The 12,425-nt window shown below is 39.8% G+C and overlaps 1 protein-coding gene across 1 annotated transcript in view; it reads right to left on the bottom strand.

Moving 5' to 3' along the window:
- Positions 1-12,425, bottom strand: part of PIK3R6 (phosphoinositide-3-kinase regulatory subunit 6) — a 738,015-nt gene that overhangs the window by 321,094 nt on the left and 404,496 nt on the right. The window contains exon 2 of the mRNA XM_044085023.1: positions 4,617-4,719. Coding sequence (XP_043940958.1) covers positions 4,617-4,635 — 19 coding nt within the window. The 5' untranslated portion in view covers positions 4,636-4,719. The remainder of the gene's footprint in view (positions 1-4,616; positions 4,720-12,425) is intronic.

Genomic DNA, 12,425 nt, shown 5'->3' with positions numbered 1-12,425 from the left:
TTTTTCATTATAGTAACAACTTTATAAATGTAAAATCCAGGGATCTGGATAACTAGTTAAAAACTGATAACAAGCAGTGAACAGACCTAGACTGAGAAGCCATACATCAGTGTTATAGAAAGTAAAGGTCTCACTTTTGAATTTTAGAAAACGTACAAACCAAAAGACTGTGCGGAAGCAATATGAGGAAAATATTAGGCATATGAGCTGCAATAGAGGAAAACAGTATAGTAGAGATAAAATGAGCATAGGAGAGATGAGTTATCCAGGTAGAGAATAAGGGCAAAGCCAGTTGCTTTTAGCACATTCTTTTAATTTTGTTTTAAATGAAGAGTAGCAAGGGCTGCATTGTATGCTTAGTGGAAGAGCATTCCAGGACTTAGCAACTTTGTTTGAGTAGAGGGAGTCACCATGGTAGTTATGTGACTGTTATATTGAGCAATGGCCTACTGGAAGATCTAAGGCACCTGCTGTTTACCTGCTGTTGGAGTAAGGTGGAAATTGCAGGGCAGCTATGAGGGTTGTGTGTGATTTTGTGGGCTAGGGTTAGTTGGTTTAAGGTTAACAGGTCAGGGAGTTCTAGCCAGCTGAGTTGAAGAAGAGCGGAGCAAAGATGTGTTTTATGCGGGTGGTCCGTGCCAAACTTTGAAATTTTGTTATAGCAGGATTTATGGTTGTACAGGTCTGTCTTACATAAGTTTGTAAAGATATGTGAGCAGTAGAGAAGTGTAGAGAGTAGTTGTGATCTTGCAGTGGCTTATCTGGCTTGGGGTGTTAGGTATGGTTTGGACCTGTAAAGAGCACCAAGCTTGCAGATGACTTTTTTGATAGTTTGAGAAATGTGAATATCAAATATGAGATGGTCATCTATTGTAATAGCTAGGACTTTGGCCTGGTTAGTTGGTACAATTATGGTACCATTTGTGAAGTGAACAGAGAGGGGTAGGTGGTTTGACTTGGTAGTTTTGCTTGAGAAGATTATTAATTTTGTCTTATTTGGATTTAGAATGAGTTGGTGGCTTGATAAGAATGATTCAACTTCTAGAAAAGCTTTTTGCATCTCTTCTTTTAGTTCTTAAATCCAAACTGAATCCCCTGCAAGTACAGCAGTGCACGGCTTAAAGAGACAGTCATCTAAAAACAAAACGTCAGCACCAAGGTGTATAAAGTGTAACTTTATAAAGTTATCACAGACAGGCCGGTTTCAACATAAATTTCAAGCCTTCCTCAGTGTAACCAAAATAGAGCTTCCACACTCCTTATATACCCACCCATCCATGAAAAGGGATACCCATTGGCTGCTCACAATACTTCATTTAGCCCAGGTGAAATTAAAGCACCTAGCTTTATAATCCATCTTTTTTCTTTATTATTTAATATGTTGTGCCAGCCAATTTTGTTTGTTCTATCCCCCTTGATAATATCAATGACAGTGAATCTAAAAGATGCTGAAGGGTGATTAACCATACGTTTATATAATGCATTCATGTACTTCTTTAGTTTGATGTCACTTAAATGCTGACGAATCCTAAACTTCACAGGCCTGGACATTTTGTTCACATAAAAGGATGAGCATGAACAAGTAGTGTCAGGAGGTGTACAGTTTAGTTTTTCTAGTTTTAGGTGGTCTTTGAACATGACTGCTACACCACCACCACTTTTGCTTAGCCTATCTTGTCTTATAATGTTATAGCTGTTGAAGGTAATTTCAGAGTTGTTGATGTGAGGTTTTAACCAGGTCTCTGTTATAACAGCTATGTCAAGAGAATAGTTGTCAAGGACAGCATGGAATTCACTAATTTTATTGACAAGGCTTCTGAGGTTGAAATTGGTTATTAATATGTCAGATTTGGAGGTCATAGGAATACAGGTATGTACACAAGAGTTGTGGAGATGAAATTGAGTTGGAGGTGTATTATCTTTGGGGCCTGGGTTGGGGTGGATGTCAGCTAGTACTTTGATATATCTAAGGGAGTGCAGTAGTAGTTTTTATAGTTTGGTGGTAGCTAGATGGTATCTAAAAGTGGGCAGTTTGGGGTATCATCATCTTCTTTCGGCTGTTCCCGTTAGGGGTTACCACAGTGGATCATCTGTTTCCATTTCTTCCTGTCCTCTGCATCATGCTCTTTCACACCAACCATCTGCATGTCCTCTTTCACCACATCCATAAACCTAATCTTAGGCCTTCCTCTTTTCCTCTTACCTGGCAGCTCCATCCTTAGCATTCTTTTCCCAATATACCCAGCATCCCTCCCTCAGAACATGTCCAAACCAACGCAATCTCGCCTCTCTTGCTTTTTCTCCAAACTGTCTAACCTGAGCTGACCCTCTAATATACTGATTACTAATCCTATCCATCCTAGTCACACCCAGTGCAAATCTTAACATCTTTAACTCTGCCACATCAAGCTCTGACTCCTGCCTTTTTGTCAATGCCACCGTCTCCAACCAATATAACATAGCTGGTCTCACTACCCTCTTGTAGACCTTCCCTTTCACTCTTACTGGTACTCGTCTGTCACAAATCACTCCTTGCACTCTTCTCCACCCACTCCACCCTGCCTGTACTCTCTTCTTCACCTCTCTTCCACACTCACCGTTACTCTGAACTGTTGATCCCAAGTACTTAAACTCATCCACCTTTACCAACTCAACTCCCTGCATCCTCACCATTCCTCTACCTTCCCTCACATTTACACACATAAATTCTGTTTTACCCCTACTGACTTTCATTCCTCTCCTCTCTAAAGCATATCTCCACCTCTCCAGGGTCTCCTTAACTTAGTCCCTACTCTCACTACATATCACAATGTCATCTATGAGAACTGTATATATCTGAAAGAATAAAGGAGAGAGTTGGAGGTACTGTACATTTGTGAAAAGATGTAGGTATAAGGCTTGAGAGGAGGTTGTAGATTAGTAAGTGTTTGTGCTTGAGGGTATAGGTAATTGTTGTTAACATAATGGAGGTTAGAGACTTTGTAGGTTAGGAATAGGAGGCCTGTTAGAGTAGTGTAGTAGAAAATAGAGTAGTGGAGTTATATATTTGATGGAATGGTTTAAAGGGTGGTATTTGTGTAGATAGGTCAAGTAGTTTGGGAGGAGTGGAAGTTTACTTGTATGAAATGAGGGGTGGGACTGCGAGGTAGTGGGAGTAATTCAAGGTGTGTTTGGAGGGGTGGGGGGTTTGATGGGATTTTGTGGCTGATAGGTGAGAAGAAGAAGCGGGTGTGGTATTAGGTACATATTTAATGAAGTGGGGTGGATGGGAATGGGGATAGGGTAGTGGAATGAGCCTGAGCGCAGTAAGTGAGAATGGAGCAGGTTTGCGCAAGTTTCAGAATGATGAGAAAAAAAAAAACAAAAAACAAAAAAAAAAACAATCAAAACAATCTCCAAGGATGAGTAACACTGCTTGGAGAGGAGCCTCTGAGCAGGTAATATGGAATGAGGTTAGAGCAGACATAGGAGTGAGATTACAAAAGAAATGGCAGAAATAGCAACTATGTCAGTTTGTCATATAGCAGTGAGTCAAACTTTGGTAGCTATGATTATGTGGGGTATAAGGGCAAAAAAAATCAACTAGCAACTAGCAAATAAGGAAGTGCAAAGATTAAGACATACAAATGGTCTAGCATATCTACCCAAGTATTGTAAACTGATGCTAGTAATTATCCTTCCACGGCCCTCATAGTCTTCTGCTTATCAGGCGTTTTTAAATGTTTTCATTACACCAACACTCTCCCTCCACCTCTACAAATGTCTTACAGGATCTACCATTCATGCTTCTCTGCAAGACAGTTTCATTAAGTCAGTTGTAGTACAGCTAAATGCTCTAGGTAATTAAATTTCAGATTACACTATTTGTCTATAAAGTGAAATGCCAGTAATGCATTTGTCAGTATTTATTATGCTTACTTTGAACTAAAATGCCATTATACTACTTGTTTGAGTGTGTGTGTGTGTGTGTGGGGGGGTGTATATTTATACATAGATATATAGACAGATATGTATGTAGTGGATGTCTGATTATTTGTATGCATGCACATGCACACACAAGCACACACACACGCGCACACACGCACACACACACACACACACACACACACACACACACACACACACACACACACACACACACACAATGCTTCATATGCAAACTATCTTTAGAGAAAACCCTAAGCAATATTCATTATTAATTTCTTTTTACACCTTACTCTGTTTCATTGTCAGTACTGATATTCTCTTCCTTATGTTACTTTTAAAATCTGTTTAAGTAAAAAGCTATTCTGGAGTTATTGCTTGAGGAAAGCTGCTTTTTTTTTTCCTACTGAGCACTTCACCCATACTGGTGTTGCATTTGCAATTTCCTTGTAATATGTTAAAGTTGGCGTATCCATTTAAGGCGTTCTTGCTTTCATGTAAAAAACAATGTCCTTAACATAGGAATGGAGTTGCAAATTCTTATCTTCATTTATATTTGAGTCACAGCAATGTTATCAGCAAATCTATCAAGCACTGACGGTCATCATTTACAGTTAGACACATGGCCATAGCTTAGATAAGTGCACAATTAGTAACATGCTAATACAAATCAGTTAGCATTCAAAACAAACCTTTCTGTGCCATGGACATGGAAAGGAATGAAAATTCTTCTTCAACGATACTTATGTGATATGTATTCTGAGGTGAGCTACATGACTGAAGCCTTTAAGTTTTCTGGAAAGACAAAAAAAACACAGAAAATCACAAAAAGGGTGAGAGAAAAGTGGAAAGTGGCCTCAGCAGAATATCTTTAAAATATGCATCTGCCTTAAAAGTGAAAAACTGATGGCTAGACAAGTATCTAGTAACTGCAAGTAAACCAGAAAAAAAGTTTTTTTTTTTTTAATCTGTTTTCATTCTTAAAGTCTACTGGTCATTTTCTAAAGCAAGTGTATGTAACAGACTTTTCTGGTTGGACAAATCCTCTTACCATATACATTCCCAAATTATACAATTGTAGGTGCATGCACTGTGCTGTTCTTGCATTTTATTTTGATGCTAAGGGTAACCCTTGAATTTTTTCTAGGAGATGAAAACTCTTGGCATGACATCATGAAGGCTTACCCACGTTATAATGAAAATTAGCATGTGATGACACAGTAGTGACACCACAATGTAAATAAGATCATCAAATAAATAAATAAATAAAATCTTCTAAAGAGTTAAACTGTTTTGCATACCCAGAAAGCTTTGCAATTATATGTAAATCTTTGCCCAATACCTAACATGACATTTTCTGTGTGGTTATACAGACAAAAATGAGAAAACTGAATAAACAGTAAAACTAAAAACTCAAGCATCACACTATAATTTTCATTTTTTGCAAAACCATTTCCAAATTTAATGTTCGGATTATAACTGGAAAAGAAAGCAACTGTAAAGCAAAGATGCATCAGAATGTCAATAATACAATTCAACATTCTAATATCTGATACTGATCTCTTAACTAATATCTGCAAAATATATGAGGGAGATTGTAATGTTAGTCATAATTTGTTCAAAAGGTAAGTTATATGATTTGAATGTGTTAAATAGTTGTGTTTGTGATCAAAGCTGTAGTATTTGTATGTCTTAATATGGTCTGTGCATATTTTATCCATGGCAGTGTTGAGCATGTGTTTTCTTGGGAGTAATGCCAAAAATTTCAAATATTCCAATGCTTTCAGCATTGGGTCTTGGAGTGTTGCACGCATGTGTGTGTGTGTGTGTGTGTGTGTGTGTGTGTGTGTGTGTGTGTGTGTGTGTGTGTGTATGTGTGTGTGTCTATTTGTGCTTGTATAGAGGCACATGTTCTTGCAGGCTAGGGTTAGAGTAAGTTGTAGTGTGGATTAATTGGTGCTTCTCTTGGGTTGGGAGCATGTGTGTGAGCATTTCCTGGTTACAGTTAGAGGAAAGATAAGGTCGGGATATATTTGGTGTTGGGCATGTGGGTGTGTGTCTGAGTGTCTTGCATCATGATAGTGTTACAGAAAGGATTTTTATAAAGTAAGTTTCAGGGATGTGATTAGGAGCAGAGGCAACCTTAAGGTTTGAAAATCCCACTGCAAAACCTTACAAATGCAAACTAATCTCAACCCTGCAACTTACTTTACAAAACCCTTTTCACAGCACTACCACTTTTTAGACAAATTTGGTCTGAATTTAGTAGCAGGGTTTTGGTTACGGCATCACAAAATGAAAGTTTTTTGTTTCTTTTTGCAATTTTTTTTTCAGTATTTTGTGTGTGTGTGTGTGTGTGTGTGTGTGCGCGTGTGTGTGTGTGTCTGTGTGTGCGCGTGTGTGTGTGTGTCTGTGTCTGTGTGTGTGTGTGTGTGTGTCTATTTGTGCTTGTATGGAGGCACATGTGCTTGCAGGTTAGGGTTAGAGTAAGGGCTACGGAAGGGGATAGATTTATTGTAGTGTGGATTAATTGGTGCTTCTCTTGGGTTGGGAGCGTGTGTGTGAAAATGTCCTGGTTACAGTTAGAGGAAAGATAAGGTCAGGATATATTTGGTGTTGGGCATGTGGGAGTGTGTCTGAGTGTCTTGCGTCATGATAGTGTTACAGAAAGGATTTTTGTAAAGTAAGTTTCAGGGATGTGATTAGGAGCAGAGGCAACCTTAAGGTTTAAAAATCCCACTGCAAAACCTTACAAATGCAAGCTAATCTCAACCCTGCAACTTACTTTACAAAACCCTTTTCACAGCACTACCACTTTTTAGACAAATTTGGTCTGAATTTAGTAGCAGGGTTTTGGTTACGGCATCACAAAATGAAACTTTTTAGTTTCTTTTTGCAATTTTTTTTCAGTATTTTTGCTTTTTGTTGTTTTATTTTTGTTGGGTGGCCACGGTGGTGCAGCAGTTAGCATTGCCACCACACAGCAAGAGGTTCTCTGGTTCGATCCTCGGCTGGGCTGCTTTATGTGTGAAGTCTGCATGTCCTCCCTGTGGTCGCGTGAGTTTCCTCCGGGTGTTCCGGTTTCCTCCCACATCCCAAAGACATGCTGTAGGTGGATTGGACACTCTAAATTGGTCCTAGGTGTGACTGTGTGCATGTGTGTGCCTTCTGTGGAAGGTTGGGCGCTGGGTTGGCAACTCGACACTGTAAAACTCCACTGCCAGTCATGAGCGGACAGGTGATCCGCTGTTGCAACCCCTAACTGGGAAAAGCCGAAAGAAGAAGAGTTGTTTTATTTTCTGTAATGAATACATTGATCTTTTTGGTTTCAATTCTTACTCATTTACATAGGTTCATATGTAAATACTTGGTTAGCTGCCATTGCAGGCCATTTTAAGCCTAGCCGGTTTCCCTTTTTGTGCTCGAAATAACTATCCCATTTGGTTAAAGACTGGCCTTACCCATCTCATGGTTGATAATTATATATTACCCCTAATGAGAATACTGGAATCATACCATAGATAATTTGAGGGGACCAATGCATGAGATAAAACAGGGGCGGTCCTGGGGTAAATTTTCTTCCCATCCATAGCTTTAAGGGTTGCTTGAAAATGGACAGGGATGAACTTTGTTTTATGTTGATGAGGAGTCTGTTTCACAGCAGCAGTATCCTCTGCAAGACATATCTGTCTCTTAAACCATTCTGTTGATGTTGCAGAAGATGCTTATATCCCTAGAATGAGTATTTCTGATGCCATTTGACAGCTGCTGTGCAGTAAATCCATCAGTATTGGGTTGGAGGAGGCCAGATACAGTCACTTCTTGGCAGTCTGTAGGATACCAAATATAGTGAGAGAGCTTTGAGTAAGCCCATGTAGGATATTTTGTTTAGGCCTTGTATCCCTTTAGTATGGTATTTCTGTGGGCATTCCAGTTGTTGTATGTGTCTGTACAGATACATGCCAAACACAGCATTATATACAATAATTGGCTTAATGAGGGCTGACTAAAGGGGGACAATGACATCCCTAGAGCTAGGCACAATCCCTTCATTTATAAGCTATGTAATATAGAAGGGCTTTTTTACAACAGAGACATGGTGGTCAAAAGTTATGGCACTGTTCACATAAGCTCCCATATCCTAAACAAATGGGTCAACTCTTAGGGGGTATTGTCAATGTGATAGTTCCCTGGGGTAGATGACTTCCCAAAGCATACAATAATGCATTTTCGGCATTTAGTTTCAGTCCTTGATTTTGGTGCCAGTTATTTATTTAAGACAAACCATCCTGCAGGACGGCTAAGTCATTTGGGGATTCAATGACTGCTCCTAGCTTGCACTCATATTAAAAGTTAGTCAGCCAGAGCCCTTTGTTATTGGCTTTTACTTCAGAAATGTAGATGCCAAACAGAAAAGGCCCCAGCACAGAACTGTGCAGGACTCCACTGGTGACTGATCTCTTTGTGGACTTAACTTCACTTATTTTAGTTATCTGCATCATACATATGAGCTGGCTGGCAATCCAGTGAGTGACAAAGCGTTTATTCTCAGTTTATTTAGCTTTTCTACTATGGCTGAACGGGGAATTGTGTCAAAATCTTTGGCCAGGTGTAGGTATGTGGTATGTACTGTTTTGCCCTCATCCATTGCTTTGGTGACCTTTTCAAAAAAATCCATGAGGCTGAGTAAACATGACGTGCCCCTGATGAATCCAAACTGTGATGGATCCTGTGTTTGGAGGTTTCCCATGTCCTGACTGATTAAGTCCATGATAAGTCTTTCCATGGCTTTGCATATGAAGCTGATCAGACGCATGGGTCTGTAATTGCCTGGGTCTGTGGAAGGTCCTCCCGCATAGAGGAAAATTACTGTAGCTGTTTTCCTAGCTGTTTTCCATTCAATTGGTACAAAACTTGTGTGGAGGCTGAGATTGAATACTGTCTTTAGGGGTGTGGCTAAATCATTCTTCTTGCTGTTTAAAATGCATCCAGGTATATGGTCAGGACAAATCAATGCAGTGTTTTTAGCTTTTAATAGCACTTTTAGGACTTGGTCTTGTGTGATAGCTGGAGGCGAGACAGGTTCAGGTATATCTTGAAGGACAAATTGAGGGGAGAGAGGGGTAAAGTTAGAACTAAATTTATTGGCGAGTAGGTTCACTCTAATTTCAGCCTCAGTGTAGGTAACATTGTTGTAATCAGCTCAGTGTATTGCTGAATTGCCCTTTTGCGATTACAAACATAAGAAAAAACTGCCTTGATATTGTCTTTGTCTTGGATAGCATTTTAAGAGTCAGACTTGGCATTGGTGGATATTATTAAGCTCCTGAGTTGTTTGTTTATTTCAATGACAAGGGATGTAACATTCTGGGAATCACTCATCTTTCTTTTGTCAACATTATTTTCCTCTTATTATAAAGCTTGTTGATATTATGGTTTCACCATGTGGGTTTATCTTCAGGGGTTTGCCCTGCACTTGTTCCTGTTCTTTGCAGCTGGTACAGTGTGGTGGTATACATTAACTGAGTTTAGTGGGTAGTTGAAGATTGCCAATGTAGCACTTAGGAGTAGATAGATTGTCTTAAAGAAATTTCTAAAGGCACCTTGTGCTGAAGGGATCTCTGGTTTCAGTTTTAGTTTGAAGGAGATTAATTATGGTTAGACAACCAACAGGCCTAACAACTGATGGAGGATATGCAAGGTAGGGTTACCATACATCTGGGTTTCCCCGGACACGTCCTCTTTTTGGGCTCCTGTCCGGGCATCCAGGCGGTTGAAAAACCCGGATAAATCGCCGAATTTTCAAAAACCAGATGTCCCTATTTCCTCTTTCCTCCGCTTTGTTTTTTTTTTTTTTTTTTTTTTAATTGGCCCGTATACCAGCCAATCAAAAAATTGCAAAATGGAGCTCTGTTCAATGCGGAACTGCTTGATGTTCCACATTGAACAGAAGAGGGTCCGCTGTGCGAGTTTTTGATTGGCTCGTATAAAGGTATATGAGCCAATCAAAAAAATCAAAAAAAGGAGCTCCGTTCAATGCGGAACTGCTTGATGTTCCGCACTGAAGAGAAGAAGGTCCACTATGCAAGTTTTTGATTGGTTCGTATACCGGCATACGGGCCAATCAAAAATTGCCAAACACAGAGCTACTGGTCTTTAATGCGGAACTGCGATTTTTTTTTTTTTTTTGGTCTTCACCTTTTGTCCCGACCTAGCCAGTTAAGAATCTGGCAACCCTAAGAGGATGAAAAAATATGTGCTGGTTTTCGTCCTCTTTTTCGTATAACCAAATATGGGAACCCTAATGCAAGGGATGGTGCAAGATGTTCCCACATCAGTAAGGACAAGATCCAATATGTTATTCCCCTTGTGGGTACTCTGAGTAATTGTTCCAGGGCATTTGTATTGACAAAATCCAGGAATCTCTGTGCTTGTGCACTAGCAGTGGTGTGGGTTTCTCAGTCCATAGTTGGATAGTTTATCTCCCTTATGAAAATATATTGGCTTTAGTACTGAATGATTCTAGTTCCTGCAGATAGGTGTTGTGGCTATCTTCTGCCATGGAAGGAGTTCTGTAGGGGTTTATATGAGATGCATGAAAAGACTTTAGCGCAAACTCTCACATGAGTGAGAATGCCAGGAATCGAAACTGTGATTGTGGGGTCGTGTTACAGTGAGGAGTGGGATATTTGCCCTTTCCTCACTGTACTGCAACCTCGGAGTTGGAATATATAGTTAGCAGGGGGTGTGGGGGGCACAGCCCCCACAATAGCAAGTTCGATTACCGGCATTTTTGCTCATGTGAGCGTTCGCAGCAAAGTCTTTTCAGTTTTATAATATAGACCCACTCTATAGCTACTTGGCATATAGTATGTCACCTTTCTGATGGTTATTTGGACATGAAGAAGCTCTAGTGCATCATGCTGCTTTACCAGCCTTGATCTGAGTCTCTTCTGGATGTAAATTCAGACACCTCCACCTTCTTTCCCCTTCTGCGCAGTAGCTGGTCTAACATGTGGAAGGCATTATAGCCCTGCACAGACAGAATCCTCTCCACTATTTTAAGCCAATGTCTCAGTTACTATACAGACATTAATGTCTTCCAGCGTGAGAAGGGTTTGTAAGCAGTGGGGTTTCTTATTCAGGATCCTAGCATTGATCAGTAACACTTTTATATTTTCCTTTACTTGTTTCATTATTCTGGTAGGTGTATCGGGTTTGCATTACCTAAAAATGGCACTATACTGGTGGACAATCTCTTTGCAATAACTGAAACCCTAGAGGGGACAGATCCAGGCCATCCCTGGTGAAGCAGCATGGTCTGTCTATCATATTCCCCCAGGCTGACAAATATTGGACACCCTTTGAATATCTCCAAAAATTAAGCCAATTATTGAAGTCAATTATTTTTTGCTCTTTTTGCTCATACTGAGACATCATCTTTGGAGAAGGTAGAATGCTGCTCAGTGCTAGACTCATACTTGACTTGGACACAGTCTGAGAGCTCCATCTTATCTCTCCCTTCATATAATCCAGGGAGGTACACCTAAAGCCACTAGTTAGCAATATGAACTATGACAGAGTCATACTGGTACTTTTTATTCAAGGACCTGAGTGCATGTGTGATCTGATAGATCCTGGCACCAGACAACAACTTACCATCACTCTCTCCTTGCTCAGCCTGGTAAGAAGCACATCTGTATGTTGTACAATGGACTCACCTAATGCAAGAATGTTTAGTTGGGTCAATACCTTCCTTATAGGCTCAGTATCTATCACTCTGAGATTCCATATGCTATGTGAGGAAGTAGGCTTAATATGCTGAGTATACTTTGTGCTGTTGTTTGGAGGGCTTTAAAGTTTAGGCAAGCTAATCTTTAGAACCTCAGCTTATGATGGATTATGTGTATTGTGATGACCTTGGGGAAGTTTGATTTGTGGTATACTGCTGGTGATTTTGGTGTCTGAGTTTAATGTGTGTGAGATTTTTGCCTCCAAGGGTACTACATATGTACATCTCTCACACATGTTCTGCTGTTTGAGTAACGATGATCATTAGACAGCATAAGACAATTCTTACACTGTCTCAGCATACCTCTCTCAATCAGGTTGGCTAGAGAATTGTGGGGGGTGCTGCTCCATGATACCTATAGGAATGACTCTGGGTCAGAGTTAACTATAACTACACGGAGTTCGGTTTTAGAATAATGTTGGGGTGGGCTTGCTACTGAGGATTTAAATATAAATGCAAAACAACTAGTTTAGAAACCTTCTTCTGCCACCAGTAACAGCCACTAAACTAACTGTAGTGAAAAAAAATCTCACTAATTTGACACTAAAATTAGTGCAAGTACTATTAGTACACTCGATATTAAACAATGTTATTAAAGATCTTTTAGCTTGCTGAGTAGCTTTAAGGGGAGATACTTTGCAAAATGATACCTATGTGCTTATTGTCAACAGTCAATAAACGTGGAAGGGGTGGGAATTATGTAGTCAAG

This window comes from Protopterus annectens, chromosome 10.part0, assembly GCF_019279795.1.
Source record: "Protopterus annectens isolate FY-2018-M chromosome 10.part0, PAN1.0, whole genome shotgun sequence".
Lineage (NCBI taxonomy): Eukaryota > Metazoa > Chordata > Ceratodontiformes > Protopteridae > Protopterus > Protopterus annectens.
This window is presented reverse-complemented; position numbering and strand designations above follow the sequence as displayed.